The 19637-nt window shown below is 43.5% G+C and overlaps 1 protein-coding gene across 4 annotated transcripts; it reads left to right on the forward strand.

The window, feature by feature from the left end:
• Window positions 1-9396: 9396 nt before the first annotated feature.
• Window positions 9397-18238, forward strand: ZBTB18 (zinc finger and BTB domain containing 18). 4 transcript variants are annotated; one of them, XM_053382684.1, is made up of 3 exons: window positions 10117-10571; window positions 12815-12898; window positions 14706-18238. In XM_053382684.1, exons 2-3 carry the CDS (start codon window positions 12886-12888, stop codon window positions 16286-16288), a joined length of 1596 nt encoding a protein of 531 aa, XP_053238659.1. In that variant the 5' UTR covers window positions 10117-10571; window positions 12815-12885; the 3' UTR covers window positions 16289-18238. The 4 variants fall into 4 exon arrangements, with proteins under 4 accessions (XP_053238662.1, XP_053238659.1, XP_053238660.1 ...); XM_053382685.1 differs by having other exon boundaries at window positions 12842-12898; XM_053382687.1 differs by lacking the exons at window positions 10117-10571; window positions 12815-12898 and adding an exon at window positions 9397-9492.
• Window positions 18239-19637: the final 1399 nt, after the last annotated feature.

A 19637-nucleotide genomic window follows, 5' to 3' on the forward strand; every position in this document is an offset into this window, starting at 1 on the left:
GTAACTAGCAAGCTTAGGGCTAGTTCATGCATGAAGGGGTTAAGACCACATAATTGTATTCCTAGACTCAGCTAGGTCACGCCCCTCACCTGAAAGGAAGTTATGTTTCCTCCTTTCTTCATTCTCTCTTTCACCATGTGAATTCACCAATAGAGGATGTACCTGAGCTTGCTCACTACGAGCTCAAACCACATGCTTAGAGTTCTTTCACTATATTTTGTAGCCCACAATCTGATGCCTTTCAGTTGTTGGACTCCAATTCCCATCAGCCCCTGCATAGCCAATGGTAAGGGATGATGGGAGTTGTAGTCCAGCAACATCTGGAAAGCACCAGGTTGAGCAACCTTTGAAGCTTGGGAGTTTGAAACCCCCCAATATACAACATGTAGCCCTCACACCTGGTTGCAGTTGATGCGATAAATAGGCTCAGTTTCTTCCTGTTGGAAGAGCTATGCCTTGTTTTGTTGGTCACTGGAAGGAAGAGAGAGAATAGAAAAGCTTCCTAGTTAACAACAGAAGGGCAAACTGATGCCCTTGCTGCACACACTGGCAGGAAGCATTATACAGAATGGAACAAGTTCTCAGATTAATCACTGTTCTTCTAAACTTGCATCTTCTCTTCTTAGCAAACGATGCCTAGTCTGAACAGATGACACTACCTGTCTTTACACACCTTGCTGACAACTTCCATTAAATTAAATTGGTTTTATCTAGGATTCGGTTCCCTTGGATACCTTCTGTTTCTTTTTTCCTTTTTGCTGTTGTCCTTGTCTTCCTGCAATTTGGCCACTTTCAAATTATAGTTAGCTGTTCCCTGAAGAATTCAGGCAAGATTATTCGACTGCATGCATTTTTTCCCCCTTAGCGGTAGCTGCACTGTCAAGTTCTGGCACTTTTGTGCATATTTGTGCATGCCCTCTCCTTCCCCATACCTTTTACCATAAGATAATAACATATGGCATCATGCAATTAGATGAGTTGGTGAATGAACTGAGCAACACAGACAGACTGATTGGAAGAAGACAGCTTCTGTCTCTGTAATCAGCTATAACAGGAAGTGAAATGCAGAATAAGCATTAGGCAGTTTCGGGGACTTTGGAATTGGACAGATTTTTTAAAAATAGACTTAAATTAATAATAATGCAGCAGATCAGTAAAACGGACCAAATTCACAGGGCAATCCTACTCTCGGGCTGCACCAGATGGGTGAGGATAGGATTGCAACTAAATCCCCATCCTTCTGTAACTACCAGATTATGACAACATAGTGATGTCGTTATGCTATCATAATCTTAAATCAGTGTAAATCCTATGCTAGTATAACTACAATGGCATAAGGGAGGGGAAATAGAGGATTTGGGGGCACAGCGTGCAAGGATCAGAGAACTGACCAGTTCAGGTTGGATTCTATCCAAACCCAGTGCAACGTCCTACCTTTCTACTGATTCAATAGCCAAAAAATAAATAAAACAGCAGTATGACCAATAATAATAATAATAATAATAATAATCCAGCAAATAAGAAAAGTCCTCAACCATCAAATGCCTGGGCTTATCAACTGAGAAAATAATGTTAGGGAAATATATTGAAAGATCTTAGCACTGAGCCATTGTTCCTGTATGTTCTAGGAAGTTAGAAGCTTTCGCTTTGAATGGGCCCAAACACAACTGTGTGTATTTGTCCTGTAGAAGCACAGCACTGAGCATGAGGCATCAAGCATCAGGGTTAGTGTTGCTTGGGGGTTATAAACTGAAGCTGGCACATTTAAAGGTGGAAGAGTTTTTCTAGATTCACTGTAATATGTCCTCCCTTGAGACTTTTTGTTTTTTGTTTAGGGGGAGAAGGGGATGAACGGGATTAAATTGTTTTAGTCAATGAGAAACATTCTTGTTCTCTCTGGCTCATGAAAACTCATCACTTAAAATTTTGCTTGTTTTGTGTATTACCTAGGGATGCCTGACATGAAAGGTGTTTTATAAATGTATGTAGAGGCCAGATGTATTGCCAGATGTTGTACAGGAAAAAAATGCACTCCAGCAAAACAGCTCCTGTTTGTATTTAATTTTTCTCTCACAGAGTCTTAGGGCCAGAGACGATATGACAGCAGCAGACTCATGCAGAATTTGGTTTGCCACCAGATCCCTATAAAATGGTGTGTGTGAGAGAGAGTGTGCAATTTAAATGGTAACATATGCAGGCAAGGAGCATAAAAGTCTCACTGATCCAGCACCAATGTTTCCTTCCAAGAGCACTTTTTAATTTTTTTAACTGGTGATGGCATGGGGCTGGTTCTGTTCTTCCCTGTGTTGCATTTTAAACCACCGTCCCATCAATCCAGCTTGAATCTGAATTCCATCACACCTAGTTGCAAGACCTATGAAATCTCCTTTGTCTGTATATGCCCACTCAATCACTTGTTCCACATTTATAACAAGTCACTCTTTTAATGTAGCAGCACTCGCTTTAGAACTACCAGCCTATTGACATCAGGCAGACATCTTCACTGTATGCTTTTTGGAGCTATATCTATTTGTTTAAGCAAGCCTACCATATCAGCAAATTTACAAATTTTCATTCGTAATGTGTAATTCCCAAAGGCAGAAATTCCATTTCTTTTTCAGAACTCTCTATAATGAAACAAATAATAACATCTCAAGATGTGTAGTAAGATTTTGAAATTTCCATTGAAGGAACTTCAGTTGCATTTTAATTTCTCTTCTAACCTAATATCTACACTTCTTTTCAATTAGAAATTTTCTTAAATACTTTCACAATGAAGCTGGTGGGAACAAAGAAGTCAAAATCCTCCCCTAATGCAAGCAACAGCAACAAACCACACCATCCATGGCTTAACAATCGTTGAGACGGCTAGAGCGCCGGTGGCGGAAAACTCATTCTGAATCAGACCAGACACGGGTTAGAGCTCAACGTCGAGCCTACCAAGTGGCAATGGCGACGGCGAAGAGGGCCTTCTTCGCCGCCTCCATTGCATCTGCAGAAAACAGCAGCAGGAGACTTTTTCAGGTGGTTCGCAATCTATCGGAACCACCTGTACCACCGGGGTCTGGTAGGGACCCCAAGATCTCCTGCAATGCTTTTGCAAAGTTTTTTGCAGATAAAATCGCTCAGATTCAGAAGGAGGTAGACTCCACCGTGGGAGCAGGGCCAGGGCGGGAGAGTGCTAGAGTTCTGTCTGGTCCTGTTACATGGGATCAATTCCAATCTGTTACCTCCGAGGATGTGGACAGGCTGCTTGGACAAGTGAAACCGACCACCTGTCTCCTTGATCCTTGCCCATCCTGGCTGATAAAAGCGAGCCGGGAAGGGCTGGGCGATGGGCTCTGCGGGGTGGTGAATGCTTCCCTCTGTGAGGGAGCCTTCCCAGACCCGCTGAAAGAGGCGGTAATTAAACCGCTTCTTAAAAAAACATCTTTAGACCCGGCCAATTTGGCCAACTATCGCCCAGTCTCAAATCTGCCATTCTTGGGCAAGGTGATTGAGCGGGTGGTTGCTGAACAACTCCAAGCACGCCTGGAGGAAACGGACCATTTGGATCCCTTCCAATCGGGATTCAGGCCTCACCATGGGACTGAAACTGCCTTGGTTGCGCTGGTTGATGATCTCCGACGGGCTAGGGACAAAGGTGAGAGCTGTTTCCTAGTTCTGCTGGATCTCTCAGCGGCCTTTGACACCATCGACCATAACATCCTTCTGGACCGTCTAGAGGGGCTGGGAGCTGGGGGCACTGTCATACAGTGGTTCCGCTCCTTCCTCCTGGGCCGTGTCCAGAAAGTGGTGGTGGGGGATGAGTGTTCAGACCCCTGGGCTCTCACTTGTGGGGTGCCTCAGGGTTCTGTCCTCTCCCCCATGCTTTTTAATATCTATATGAAGCCGCTGGGAGAGATCATCAGGGGGTTTGGATTGGGTGTTCATCAGTATGCAGATGACACCCAGCTCTACCTCTCCTTTAAATCAGAACCAGTGAAGGCGGTGAAGGTCCTGTGTGAGTGCCTGGAGGCGGTTGGAGGATGGATGGCGGCTAACAGATTGAGGTTGAATCCTGACAAGACAGAAGTACTGTTTTTGGGGGACAGGGAGCGGGTTGGTGTGGGGGATTCCCTGGTCTTGAATGGGGTAACTGTGCCCCTGAAGGACCAGGTGCGCAGCCTGGGAGTCATTTTGGACTCACAGCTGTCCATGGAGGCGCAGGTTAACTCTGTGTCCAGGGCAGCTGTCTACCAGCTCCACCTGGTACGCAGGCTAAGACCCTACCTGCCCGCGAACTGTCTCGCCAGAGTGGTGCATGCTCTAGTTATCTCACGCTTGGACTACTGCAACGCGCTCTACGTGGGGCTACCTTTGAAGGTGACCCGGAAACTGCAATTAATCCAGAATGTGGCAGCTAGACTGGTGACTGGGAGTGGCCGCCGGGACCACATAACACCGGTCCTGAGAGATCTGCATTGGCTCCCAGTACGTTTCCGAGCACAATTCAAAGTGTTGGTGCTGACCTTTAAAGCCCTAAACGGCCTCGGTCCTGTATACCTGAAGGAGCGTCTCCACCCCCATCGTTCAGCCCGGACACTGAGATCCAGCGCCGAGGGCCTTCTGGCGGTTCCCTCATTGCGAGAAGTGAGGCTACAGGGAACCAGACAGAGGGCCTTCTCGGTAGTGGCGCCCGCCCTGTGGAACGCCCTCCCATCAGATGTCAAAGAGATAAATAATTACCTGACATTCAGAAGACATCTTAAGGCAGCCCTGTTCAGGGAAGTTTTTAATATGTAACGCTGTACTGTTTTTAACACTGATTGGGAGCCGCCCAGAGTGGCTGGGAAAACTCAGCCAGATGGGCGGGGTATAAATAATAAATTATTATTATTATTATTATTATTATTATTATTATTATTATTATTATGCTGCAGGCACAAAATACATTTACAGTGGTACCTCGGGTTACATACGCTTCAGGTTACATACGCTTCAGGTTACAGACTCCGCTAACCCAGAAATAGTGCTTCAGGTTAAGAACTTTGCTTCAGGATGAGAACAGAAATCATGCTCTGGCGGCGCAGCGGCAGCAGGAGGCCCCATTAGCTAAAGTGGTGCTTCAGGTTAAGAACAGTTTCAGGTTAAGTACAGACCTCAGAACGAATTAAGTACTTAACCCGAGGTACCACTGTAATGCACTTTTATATCCCATGGCTTCCCCCAAAGCATGCTGGGAACTGTAGTTTGTTAAGGGTGTTGGTAATTGCAACTCAGTGAGAGGTCTCCTAACTGGTCTTAGCACCCCTAACAAACTGCAGTTCCCAGGATTCTTTTGGGGAAGGAATGTGCCTTAAAAGTTTGTCATGTACAGAGCCTTAGCACTATGTTCAAATGGAGGGTCGTGACTTACACAGCCCCCAGTTCAGATGTTAACATTAAACCAGTGATCAGATCATGTTTTGTTGTTCTTGCGTGGGCTAAGGGAGGAGGGAAGCAGGGGAAAGATCTCTGTACAGTGGTACCTCGGGTTACAGATGCTTCAGGTTATAGACTCCGCTAACCCAGAAATAGTACCTCGGGTTAAGAACTTTGCTTTTGTCGGCCAATTGGTGCCAAAGAAGGACAGAACTTTTTTTATGTACGCTACAACAGCAGCAAGAATACTTATTGCAAAGTATTGGAAGACACAAGATCTACCCACTTTGGAAGAATGGCAGATGAAGGTGATGGACTATATGGGATTGGCAGAAATGACTGGCAGAATCCGAGACCAGGGAGAAGAGTCGGTGGAAGAAGATTGGAAGAAATTTAAAGACTATCTACAGAAATATTATAAAATTAATGAATGCTAGAATGATGTTGGATTGAAATTAAGTGGTTTCCAGCTGTAATGCTTTAAGAGAATATGAAAAAAGGATTATAAATAGGTAATAATATAATGGTAAGGATTTGCTGAACCAACAATTTTTGGTGGAATACAAAAAAGGGAGGTATGAGGAGGTCCGGGAAACAAGTTAAAAGAAAATAAGCAATGGAAAATTTGTGTGTTTTTAATTATTTTTATTTTGTATTTTTGTTATTTATTTTTTTTCACTTTATTGTAATACCTTAAAAAATCTTAATAAATATCTTATAAAAAAAAAAGAACTTTGCTTCAGGATGAGAACAGAAATCGCGTGGTGGCGCTGCGGCGACAGCAGGAGGCCCCATTAGCTAAAGTTGTACCTCAGGTTAAGAACAGTTTCAGCTTAAGAACGGGCCTCCAGAATGAATTAAGTTCTTAACCCGAGGTGCCACTGTATTCACAATATGGCACAATGGTTAGAGTGTTGGACTAGGACTTAGGAGATCAGGGTTCAAATCTCCACTCAGCCATAAAGCTCACTGGGTGACCTTGGGCCAGTCACCATCTCTTAGCCTAACCTACATCACAGAGTTGTTGTGAGGAGGAAATGGGGAGGAGAACCAAGTACACCACTTTGAGATCCTTGGAAGGTAAAGGTTGTATATAAATGTAATAAAAAGTAATAATAATTTCATATTTTACCAGTATGCTGCTATAGCATCTAGACCAGTGAGCATTTTGTAGTTAAGAAAAAATAATCCTGCCTCCGTAAGCATAGCTAGGAAAACAAAAAGGAAAGGAGAAGGAAGCTCCCCTGGCATATGAATAAATATATGCAAAAAGTGGAGAATTTTATTGACCTATGATCCTAAGAAAGGGATAGCTGCTAGCTTTGGACAATCCAAAGAGGAATGTCGCACTTGCCTGTCTCCCAATATTCTTCTCACAGTAATTTGCAAACACAAGAAAATCAAAGTTGCTATTTTAATATCTGCAGTAATTCAATTTGTATTCTTAAAATAATTTCCAGAGTGGTAGATGTGTTAAAAATTTTGTAGCAAAACCAGAGTCTTATGACACCTTAAAAGCTAGCACATTTATTATGGCATAAGCTTTTTTTTTCTGGTAAAGTCTAAATCAAAGAAGCTAGAGTTTGTTTCATCCGATTCTCTACATTACATATTTCATAAACCTTCAATTCTGTCATTTGTAATAAAATTTAAAAAACCCTCACTTCTTGCTCCGAGTTTACCATCGATAGCCACCATCTTACAAACAAGTGTTAATTTCAAGGTTTCAAAAAATTGCCTACATGAGTAAATTTATGTATGTATTCATGTTTACTGAGGGGACACCTAATTATGCACTAACTAAAGGAAGATATAAGAAGTAATGATTGACAAATTTATTCAGTTTATGGAGTTTGACAATAGTAAATTTTGTGTATTTCACACATTGTACAGAGAATCAAATAACATTTTTGCTACACCAACATACAAAAGTTTTCTAGTAGTAAAAAAATAACAAGTACTGACATAAGCGGTTCAAATGAATGTTGTATAATTTATGTTACCTTACCAATGTGCATGTTACTGCAGCATATGCTCTTTCAATGCCACTCTGGTAATGTCAGACGAGCTAGGCAACAATGGCGGCAGGTGCCTATGGGAACTGGCAGAGTGGAAGGTGGGGAGACCAACAGTAAGTGGAGCCAGAGCCAATAGCCAGCAGAGCCAACTTTTGTCCCTGTCACCTTCCCTGCTCAATTCTATTAGGACAACACTGAGACTAAGAAGGAGGAAGCTGGCCAGAAGTGGCACACCTTAGATTGACTGCAACTAAGATAGGTTGCAAGTAACTGGGTTGGTTACAAGAAAGAAGGCACACAGGTGGAGGCAGACTGAGTTTGGTCCCCATTGGCACTAATGTGCAGACCTCCACTGCAGGCCAGCCTGACCCAACCAGTCATCCTCCAGTTTTTTGGTCTATAACTGCAATTAGCCCCAACCAGTAGTAGACCAAAACAAATGGAGCGCACTGAGGTGTGTGTGTGTGTGTGTGTGTGTGTGTGTGTTTTTTGGGCGGGGGGCAATCTAGGACATATGCTGAGTTCTTGATGCAGTTACTTAGTACACCAGCCTCTCCCCACTTAGGGATTATTCACACTTACTATTTGCCCCACACTTCGAGGCACAGGCTCACGATTTCAAGCACCACATCCAAGCACTTTCCCCACCACCACCTTTCTCCAGAAAACCTGATCTTTGCTTTGATTCACTGGTAAAGAGAAGGTTTTTGCAACGGGGGGGGGGGGGCATTCAGACATGGAGCTTTAAGGAATGGACCTGTACCTAGAAACCTGGCACAAAAGGAAATCAGGATGAGCCATTTTGTCTACAAGAGTAGTGTGCTGTTCCTAGGTCACTGGTTCTAAACGCTCATTATGATCATTGATAGTGTTTTGGGTTTTATTTGTTTTCCACTGTAGCAACAACTATCTAGAGTCTTTTTCAAATCAATTATTTATGATCCCTGCTTGTGATTCTTATATGTTATAAGATTCGGATTACTATTTCAAACTCTCACACTCTCGTGACTTAAAATGTAGGTACTTCTCCCCATTTGGCTTGGTTTGCTCGCCTATGGTAAAATTGTGTTGTAATGCTTGTTTTCAGTCACTTGGTGTTGGTTTAGTGCCGTTTGCTTCAACATCTGTGAAGATATAGCACACAACACAGTAGTGACACCTAGTGATAGAAAAAGAGTATTAACATTCTTAAGACTAAAGAGACTGCTGTTGACTGCAGGGGAGCCTGGAAACAGACATGCTTTGAACTATGGAAGAACAAAAAGTAACTCCCGAGTTCTGTATACTGTACATTGAACAAAGCCATTTAGCGGGAACTAGGAAAGCTCAACTACATAACACTATTTTTAAAGAAAACAATACTGCTCTGTGGTGGTTTTTCTCTCTCATTTGAGTTTTAATATAAACCAATCTGTACTATGACAGAAGGAAAACAAGCCCAAGTTGGGCAAACTGTTGTTAGGACATACCCCAAAGTATTACTTTTCGAACCTAACAGTCCTGACTGACCTTGGGGCACAAGTGCAATGCTATTTTATTATTTACTGAATTTATATCTTGCCCTTCCTCCCCAAGGAGCCCAGGATGTTGTCCTTTCCTTTACTCATGTTGGTGATCTAGTAGTTCACCAAGCAGCAGTCATGGCTTCCTATTTTCATCCTCAGTGCATAGTTTCTAAAAGGAGAACTACAAGGGCCTTTTGATCAGGAAGCCCATCCCCACAATCCCATCTGGAGTGCATGTGTGGCCAGGTTGTGAATTCTTTTAGCAGACTTTCTGAAACGAAGGAAGGCTTCGTGGTAAGAGAAAAGAGATCTTGCCCCTTTAAGATCCCTGGCAGAGGCCAGCTCTCCCTTCTTCGCGGAGAAAACTGCACCTGTGCAACTTCGGCCTCCCGCGGAAAAGACGAGAGGAAGTGGCTACGAAAAGCCAAGGGAGGTTGTGCGCGCAGAAGGGGCAGCCGGAGAAGATCCTGGTCCTTTTCAAAATAAGAAAGGACGCCCCCAGAAAGTTCTCCACGCCGCCCTCCTGCAAACATAGCGAGCAGCGGGGAGTTGGGAGCCATTAAAAGGTAAGCAGAAGTTAAAAACAGATGAGGAACCGCTGCTGAGAGCCACTCAGGCAGCAGAGGAACTTGCTGCGAGAAGTTTCCCCTCAGCTCCCTGCGGAAATGACTGGACGGGCATCCAGCGCAGAGCCATTAGTACAGCCGCAGAGAGGGCCGCATCCCCAGCAGGTCTCTGGTCCCGGGCAACCCTTCAGGCAGGCCTCGCCTCCCCCTGCCTATCCCATCCGAGACCGAGGGCCATTATTCCCCACCATGCTTTGCGCCCAGAGAGTGTGGGGTTGAGCGGGGGGCGGGAGAGGAGCACCCGCACAGCTGCTTGGGTCTCTCTCCGCTCCCTCCCGAGACCGCAGAGGAGCAGCAGCAGCAGCAGGGCGCGCGCGGACTGACCCGGGACCGCGAGTGCCCGCCCCTTTCCCAGCACCTTCCCTGCCCAGCCTGGTGGCGCCGGAGCCCCGCCCCGCAGCGCTCCGATTAGCCGCAGCCCCGAGTTTCCTCAGCTTCCTTGGCCGGCCATTGGGCGGGCCGGGGCTGTCGATTAGCGGCGCCCTCGCGCTCCGATTGGACGAAGCTGCGCCGTGGGCCGGCTGCGCTGTCAGTCAGGGGAACTGGTTCGGGCAAAGGAAGGAAGGAAGGAAGGAAGGAGGGGAGCCGAGGAAACATCTGGCTGCCGCAGCCCGGGCCCGTCTGTGCCGCCGCCGCCGCCGCCGCCGTGCGTGCTCTTGCGCTGCGTGCGCCGGGCTCCCCGCCCCTCCCTCCTCCTTCCCGCTCTGCCGGCCCGGGATCCTCCGGGGCGCTGCTGCTGCTGCTGCTGCCATGGGGAGCCGCTGAGGCAGCGCGGGGGCCGCTTCGCTCCCACCTTCCCCCCCCGCCTTCTTCCTCCCCCCGCCCCACTCTCGCTGCCCCGCGGGGCGGCCCCTCACTCTCTCGCTGCCTCGGAGGCGGGGAGCGGGCGGGACGCCGGCGGGGGGCGCGGGGAGCCCGGAGCGGCGGAGGGGGGCAACGGCGGCCGGAGGAGGAAGAAGAGGAAGAGGAAGCGGCGGCGGCGGCGGCGGCTCAGGGAGACTTGGGGGCCGCTCCAGAGTGTGAGTCCCGACCGTGACCCCCCGATGGGACTGGGCGGGCGGAGGGGGGCTGGGCTGAAGCGACCCCTTGCCGGGGAGAAGGGGAGGCGAGCAGCAGGTTGTTGTCGCGGGGGGAGGTAGTTGTGGGGCAGCTGAGAAGCTCCGGGGCGGTTAAGGAAACTTAAGTGTGCGGGGTAGGAAGTTTTGGGGGCAACGGGAGGGCCCTCGGAGGGTTTGACTGGTGCGGAGGCAACTGGTGAACTGGTTAAAGTGAACTGGGTGGTGGGGAGGGGGCTCTGCGAGGGGAAATCTCCCCCTCCAAAGCAGGAAGCCAGAGGGTCTTGTGGGGGTGTGGGGAGTTGGTTGGGGTTAGGAGCAGATGAGGCGTGGCGTGTGGGTCAGTGGGTCAGGGTGGAAAGTGAACATTCCTGAATGGTAAGGGTGGGGGTGGGGGGTGGAAGCAGGTGTGTTTCTTGGGGCGGCTTGTACAGCGCCAGGGGCAGCTACGTGTGGACTGGAGATGTGGGGCAAAGCAGGTCCAGCCCCTGAGCAAGAGGTTCGCAGCTTCCCATGCAGGGTGGGAGAGTGAGGAGGTTTTGCAGGGGGAGGGGGGGCTGGGCTGAGCTAAGGAACAGATGGGGGGAACAGAGATGAAGTCCTTTGTGTGTGGCAGAGGCAGTGTGTATGTGTTTTGTTTTGCAGCTCAGGAGGTCAAGGGGGGTGGGTGATCTGGGGAGCAATGCAGCTGTGGAGACAAGGCGGGGTGGCTGAGGAGAGAGCTCTGCTCCCTCCAGGACTCTTGTGCTCAGTTCTTCCAGCCACTTTCCTTTTGTTGTTGCTCTGGTTACTGTGACCTGGTCTGTTCTTGCATTTGTCTGCTTTCTTCTGTCCTGTTGGTGCTTCTTTTCCTCACCCACCTCCCCCTTCTGTGCATTTGCTTTGCTTTTTGGTTTCTCTGCACTCTTTACAGAGTGTCAGAGGGCTGGATTAAGTTATAGTTGGTTTAATCGCCAACTTTGTTTCTCCATGAAGAGTGAAAGTGTGGGTGTGGGTGTTAATCTGCCCCATATTCACCCAGTTTCTTTTTCAAATTTTTGGTATTCTGATAAGAATGGTGGCAACTAAGGCAGGGCTTGGATTAGATGATGGCTACTGCTATAGGTGTGCATAGTTATGAATAAATGGTGCGAAGAAGTTAGTTCATTGAGCGTAAAGTTAGTTGATGGCCTGGGAAAGTCAGTCAGGGAGACTCATTCTGTTGTGTTGTTCATTCTGCTTTGTTGAACAGCTCATTTCATTTTAGTTTATTGCTCCTTTATACATGATACTATCCTGTCAAGTAAAAAGAGATCAAAACAATTTTTCCCATGCTCAGTAAAAAAAGTTACATGTTTTAGTGTAGGTGGTAGTACTGCTGCCCCCATTCATTAAAATCAACACATTATTCAATATTTCACACCAATATTTGACAACCCTCATTTGAGCAAAAATGCCATATTTTGCAGTGCAGAGGACAAAATATTTAAAGGAGAAGTGTTCTTATTTTTCTATGTCTTGTTTTTTCAAGTGCAAAATGCAGTACAACTTGAATTTGGACTCCCTATTTATTTTATATTAAGTGTTCTGAAAGAACATTGGGTTTCATTACTATATACAAATTCCTAAGCACTCTGTTTTTTACGCGAGTAAAATACTCTGACAGAGTATGGTATTTGTACAGTCTTTAAAAAAATAAAACAAAGAACCCCTTCGATGTACAAAGAAGGGGTTCATTGAGTTAAAACAGTTGGAGGAAAGTCATCTGCTAAAACGAACCTCTGGGTTCAGTTAAAATGGTTTGGTATGGCTTGAGTAAGTTCTCAGTGTATGAAAGACTCTGCAAAGTTGTGACAGAAGGGTTGCTATACTGTATATGCAGTGGAGCCCCATATGTTTAAGGGTTTTCCCCCCTACTTTTCTGTGTTAGAAAGTTTTGAAAAAAGAGACTTTGAAGTATTTTGTTTATACTAACAGACAAGAAAAGTTCTCCTAAGAAAAAGCTGGTGGCAGGAGTGTAGAGGAGTAGCATATGGCATTAAAAGGAGCACAGCTGGAGGTAGCATTTCCATCTGAACATGATGTCAGAGCAGCTGACAGCCTGCCATCCCTCAGCCTTTTATTCTAACACACAGACAGAGAGTGAGTGTGTTTGCAGATCTGTGTGTAGGGAAGGTATCTCATTCCTCTCTAACATCATCTCCACTTTGCATCTGTCTCTCTCTTAGTCTGCTTTTTTTCCACCGATCTAACAGACCTGGAGCCAGCAAGACTCGGACAAAAGGACTTAATCAGGTTTATGTGTGCTAAAGGTAGGAACAGCAGTAGGCTAGCTACAGTGTATTTCTCTCTTGGTGTTTGCTTATCTAATTTCAGAATAAGAATCCCATTACTTGTTTAATGAGGTTTAGGAAGAACAAGTACAATTCAGTGAAAAGGGGATAAGAGTTTGTATTGTAATTAAGCTTGGAATATGTATTGACCTGTTTGTTCTTGTGCAGTTGTATCAAAAGTAACTCTTAAATGATGTAGTTCTCCTATTTTTATTTTCTCGGTCAGTAAGACAGCAATTCATACTGCAGGGGATAAATGTTATGGCCATACAGTAATTAAATATTCTGATGCCGCTGCTACTTAAGGATAAAAAAGAAGGGTTTGAAATAACATGCAAGATAGAAACCAAAGTACATATGAATTCCTTGTGTGTGGTGATTTTCACTATTCAACTTTATTCTTAAAGCCGCTGAGAACTCCAGAAATCCACAGCCTTGCTCTTTCTGAAAAAAATTGGAAATCATTTGTGGGTTAAACTTTAGAACCCCCCTCCTTCCCCGGAGAATAACTTCGCTAGTCTCTTCTTTTTCTTCCTTCCTTGGGTATATATTAAGGAAGTTCATTTCAATGCAACAATAATTGTTTGAGGGGAGGTTTTTGTGTTCACGACTAATTTAGAACTTGTAGATTTGAGCTGCCTGAATTGGCCAGACAGCTGTAATCGCACTCCTCTATTCTTAATCTCTTTATCTGGGCAGCAGCTGCCATATGGCCACAGTCAGCTGGATCAGATGTTTATAAGCTTCCTTCTTCGTCCCTCTCTGTCCTTTCAGCCTCCTAATTTGATCACAGCTACCTTGTGAGCTGCCCTCCAATCTTTATTTTTAGCCCTCTTAAGGATTAGGATGGATGTTGGCTGTGGGGCACTTAAAGTGATTGTATTGTAAATCTTCTTGCTTTATTCCAGCAGTAGTATTTTATAGAATATACTTGGGACAGGATTATAACTTTTAAGAATATATCTCTTTGCCCAAAGATGCAGCTACTGTATATAACTGCTTTAGCAAAACTTGGATTGCAAGTCACAGAAATGAGGAAAATACTTAAAGCCTTAAAGTAGAAACTTCCAGTGCTTGTTTCAAAAATCTTCTCTTCTAAAGAGGAATCACACAGACAAAACTACCAGAATAATGCTTGAAAGAGAGGGAAAGCAAAATTATTCAATCTTTTTTTGAAACATTTTTCTTATTATAGCATATTGGTCAAAGTATTCTCCAGAAATGAGATTAATAGAGGGGCAACCTCTTCTGTATAACTTTCACTTGTTTACATTTTAGTGTGCTCTTTTGAAGTTTTTGCCTATGAATTGGGGTTCCTTTTCAAGAGAGAGGGAGAGACAGAATACTGAAAAGAGTAGCATTCCCAGATGAGGCCAAAATTTTATCTCTGCCAAAGCAATTTAGAAGAGCAGCCATTGTCATCTTGATCAGTTAAATATTATCTTCTATCCCTTCGGTGTAGAATTATGCATGCCACATTTCAAGTTTTTGCTTCTGCCCTCACATTGTAAGATTTGTTGTAACATTTAACTTCATCAAGCTTAATACTTGACCCCCCCCCACTCATCTGATTGTAAAATAAGCTGCTAATATATCTCTGGAAGATGGAGAAAGAAGATAGTTGAACAGAAAGAAGCTATGAAAAGTTGACTAATTTATCCATGTGATTTGTTGCATGCTGTTGGAAATACGGCTCGTTAATAACTTCATATCTTGCAGAAATTGTAAATGGGTGGGCACATAACTGATTACTTCCAATGCTTAACTAAGTCTTTTTTCCTCCTAGGTTATGAAGACAGCATGGAGTTTCCTGACCATAGTAGGCATTTACTACAGTGTCTGAGTGAGCAGAGACATCAGGGTTTTCTTTGTGACTGTACTGTTCTGGTAGGAGATGCCCAATTCCGAGCACACAGAGCTGTACTGGCTTCGTGCAGCATGTATTTCCACCTATTTTACAAGGACCAGCTGGACAAAAGAGACATTGTTCATCTGAACAGCGACATTGTTACAGCCCCAGCTTTCGCTCTCTTGCTTGAATTCATGTATGAAGGGAAACTCCAGTTCAAAGACTTGCCCATTGAAGATGTGCTAGCAGCTGCCAGTTATCTCCACATGTATGACATTGTCAAAGTCTGCAAAAAGAAGCTAAAAGAAAAAGCCACCACGGAGGCAGACAGTACGAAAAAGGAAGAAGATGCCTCGAGTTGTTCCGACAAAGTGGAGAGCCTCTCTGATGGCAGCAGCCACATGGCAGGAGATATACCCAGTGATGAAGATGAAGGAGAAGATGAGAAATTGAGCATCCTGCCTAGCAAAAGAGACTTGGCGGTCGAGCCTGGGAACATGTGGATGAGATTGCCCTCGGACTCGGCAGGCATTCCCCAGAGTGGCGGAGAGGCAGAGACACACACAACAGCAGCTGGAAAAACAGTAGCCAGCCCCTGCAGCTCAACAGAGTCTTTGTCCCAGAGGTCTGTCACCTCCATGAGGGATTCGGCAGATGTTGACTGTGTCCTGGACTTGTCTGTCAAGTCCAGCCTTTCCGGAGTTGAGAATTTGAACAGTTCTTATTTCTCTTCGCAGGACATGATGAGAAACAACCTGGTGCAGGTGAAGGTGGAGAAAGAGGCTTCCTGTGATGAGAGTGATGTTGGCACTAATGACTATGACATGGAACATAGCACTGTGAAAGAAAGTGTGAGCACTAATAACAGGGTACCGTATGAGCCAGCCCACCTGGCTCCTATGAGGGAAGATTCTGTTCTGAGAGAGCTAGATAGAGAGGACAAAGCAAGTGATGATGAAATGATAACTCCAGAGAATGAGAGAGTTCAGGTGGAAGGGAATATGGACAGCAGTCTGCTCCCTTATGTCTCCAACATACTTAACCCTGCAGGCCAAATTTTCATGTGTCCCCTCTGCAACAAGGTCTTTCCCAGCCCCCACATTCTGCAGATTCACTTAAGTACGCACTTTCGAGAGCAGGACGGGATCCGCAGCAAGCCTGCCACTGATGTCAATGTCCCGACCTGCTCCTTGTGTGGTAAGACTTTTTCTTGCATGTACACCTTGAAACGTCACGAGAGGACTCATTCAGGCGAAAAGCCGTACACTTGCACCCAGTGTGGAAAGAGCTTCCAGTACTCCCACAATCTGAGTCGCCATGCCGTAGTTCACACACGGGAGAAGCCACACGCATGCAAGTGGTGTGAACGCAGGTTCACACAGTCCGGAGACCTTTACAGACATATTCGCAAGTTTCACTGTGAGTTGGTGAACTCATTGTCTGTCAAAAGTGAAGCACTGAGCTTACCTACTGTCAGAGACTGGACATTAGAAGATAGCTCGCAAGAACTTTGGAAATAGAATTTTTATATATATAATTAATATATATATATATAAATCTATATAGTTGTGGTACAGTCTAAAAGCAGTCTTGTTTCCTTGAACTGAAAGTTTGGCCATTAGCTTGTTTTATGCACTTTAAGGCGGCATGAACATTTCATTACTTAGTGCTCTGATAATATGAACTATAGAAATGAGACTAATAGACTTCATAAATGTTTCCCCATCAAGTACTTCTTTTAAACAAAACTGCAAATGAAAATAATGTGATTTTTTAGGTTCTATTTAACCTTCCATGCAACACTGCATCATTTCAAACTCCATTTAAAACAAAAAGCAAACAGAAATCCCCTCCAGTGTTTTATCAATTTGTTTAAATTTTTTAAAAAACTGCATGCATCTTTTCTAGCTGTGGGAAACCTGAATGCTTTTAGACCCAAACGATAAATTTCCGAAATGCTGGAGTATCTATTTTTAAACAACCGGTTGAGATATTGTAATTTGTGGATTACAACAGTTCCCAATTAAAAAACAAAAACCACCAGATTTTTGAAAATACACTGGAATTGCTGGGACTGTGTGAAGGTTTGCTTGGGATAAAAAAGGACGTTGCAGCTTCAGCAGTTGCGAACTGTGCATTTAAAAATGTGAATTACTGTTGTATACTGTAATTGATTAAATGGGCTGGGGGGTGTCAAGGAAATTGACAAGTTGTATTAATGCTCTCAGTTGAGTCTTGAAAAGTAAATATTAACGCTACGGAAATGCATGCGTTTCAGTATATTTTTGTCTTTGTTTGCATTGTATAACTTTAATGAGTGAGTTTTAAAACTTATTTAATTTTTTGTAGGAAAAAAAACACCACTGGAAAAATTGGTGTTAATGAAGAACATAAATGCACTGTTTTTTATTTTATATAATTTAAATTAATTGCCCACTGTCTTTAAGTTGAACAAAAGCTACATGATGATTTTAGCTATGTAAAGGAAGATAGTAATGTTTACAAACAGGCTTAGAGATTTGCATGTGCAGTGTACATTTATCAAAAAATCTGATTGCACAAAACTCATGCCAGCTCTAACTTTAGATGCATACATTACCCATATGAGCATTTTTAGAATTCCTGCTGCACAAATTAACAATAGGTCATTCATTTTTCGCCCCTTGAAAAGATTCTATGGAGTGAAAAAGCCCCAGGCTGAAAGGACTAGAAAACCTTGATTGACATGGGGTGGAATAGGGTGGGGTGGGGGAACGGCAGGAGAAAAGTTGGGGGAGGGTTTGTGAACTGTGTATCCAAGCAGCAAAGTCTGCAGCCTGACGTGTGGTTTTAATGATCAACACACGGGGCAAAAGCATTTTGCACAGTGTTTGTTTTCCTGTCTTGCACTTACAAATAAGGTCTATGGGAGTAGCATGGAAAATTGTTTTTTCTTCTTTCCGCTTTTGTTTAGAATTTGATCGCCTTAACTACTGTAAACATAGGCTATTTTTGTGCTTAAGAAAAACTGAATGGAAAACTCCATTGTGTTTTGCTGGACTGTTTTGGAAATATTTTGGTCAAATGTATGTTAATTTGGCTGTAATGGCATTTAAAACAAAAAAAAGCTGTGAAAATGGCCTTGGAGCATTATTTTTAGTTACTTGAATAGTCTAGGTTTTAAAAATACATTCTTTTTATTAATTTAGAAAAGACAATCAGTGTCTGAGAAAAATGGACTACTTTTGGAATTTTTTTGTGGACGTGAGTGATTGTTTTTTCGGGGGGAGGGGGGTTGGCTTTTAGTTTCACATTCTTCTTTGGTTCTAAAAATTAGACTGACATCTAGCTTTGACAATCATAGTATGTTTTATTTTCCTGAGGGGGAGGGGGAATAACTTATAATGCTGTTTAGTTTTGTACTATTGGTGTGTTGGTGAATTTTTAAACTGTGTGCTAACTGCAATAAATTATACATACTGAGAAATCAATTAGTTGTCTTCGCCCCTTTTTAAACACTTAAACTCTAGACAATTTTCTATAATGTACTATATATGTCACCTTTTGTCCAGATTCCTCTTGGTGACTTTGATTCTAAAAAGTAAGACTATTTCACAATCTGTAACAAAAATGATTTATGACAGGCAAATGTAACATTTTAAAACGCAGCGTTAAAAAAAATTCTCTGTTCTACAATGAGAAAGAATAGTTACTTTGCTATTCAATAAGTAAGACTGTTCTAAGTTTACGAAGGTGTTAAACTCTAAAATCTGTCAAAACTTATTTATGTTACATATGTGGACAGTGTGAATTGGGATGGGTAAGAGAGAAAAAGTAACAATTTGATGAAATTATTAGTTAACAGCTGGAACCCACAAAACCGAAACAGTGGCTGTCCCAAATAGTTTGCATTCAAGTTACCTGAATTTGCCCTAACCACTTTTCATTATGTAAGAATAAAGAGCCTGTCTCTCAAATTCATCAGTGAATTTATCATATTTTGGTAGACAAGATTTCCTAAAAATGTCTAGGCAAAACATTGAAATGGAACTCCTTTACTAATTGTGTGGTGAAAAGATATCTCCTCATTATAGAAGAAGCTGGGGTTATGATCCTAATCAGGATCTAGCTACTTTTGAAGCATATACTATGGCGCACAAAAAATATTGAGAGTATTATGTACTAAAGGAAAGCTATACTGTATTGCCATTTAGTTAGGTACAATTTTCACAGTACTTAGTGCACTTCATCCCAGTTTTTCAAACAATTGTTGTATGTAACCTCAACATACATTTAGAACTTTTTAAAAAGAAATTTTGTTACATGAATTTATTTAAATCTTGCACTTATTTAAAAAAATGCTTTCTCCTAGAAGTCTATAACAACACTTGGTTTAGACTTCATTTTTGTGAACTGTAAGATCACTTATGGACAGTAAAATTCAGATTGCAACTCTAAGTATAAGATGCAAAGTCTAAAGAGGCTTGTTTCTCCGAGATGAGAATTTTCAAATAACGTAGAGAAAATCTGAGATAACTAAGCGTCTCTATGAAGGAATTTAGCATCCACTTGTGGACATAGTGTCGATTTCTTCAAACTAGCCTCTTCTTCCACCCAAAGCTCTTGGAAGTCTGGAAGAAGTTGTGATTAAAATAAAGTTCCGCAATGCTTCATTTAAAGGTATGTTTGGGAAACGAACCGAACAGGTACCTGTAATCTAAGAGCAAATGCTCAGGCTCACTTCTGTATATGTGGAGTGCGTATTATTGCCACAGATAAACTGTTTTAATTTCCAAGTCGTTCGTTTTTCCATATGAAAATGAAACGGTCCTTCCATGGGCTATGCCACTATCTTAAGTGTTTGTGATGCTCTAGCTTGTAATAACATTG

The sequence above is a fragment of the Podarcis raffonei genome, chromosome 3 (assembly GCF_027172205.1).
Source record: "Podarcis raffonei isolate rPodRaf1 chromosome 3, rPodRaf1.pri, whole genome shotgun sequence".
Classification (NCBI taxonomy): domain Eukaryota; kingdom Metazoa; phylum Chordata; class Lepidosauria; order Squamata; family Lacertidae; genus Podarcis; species Podarcis raffonei.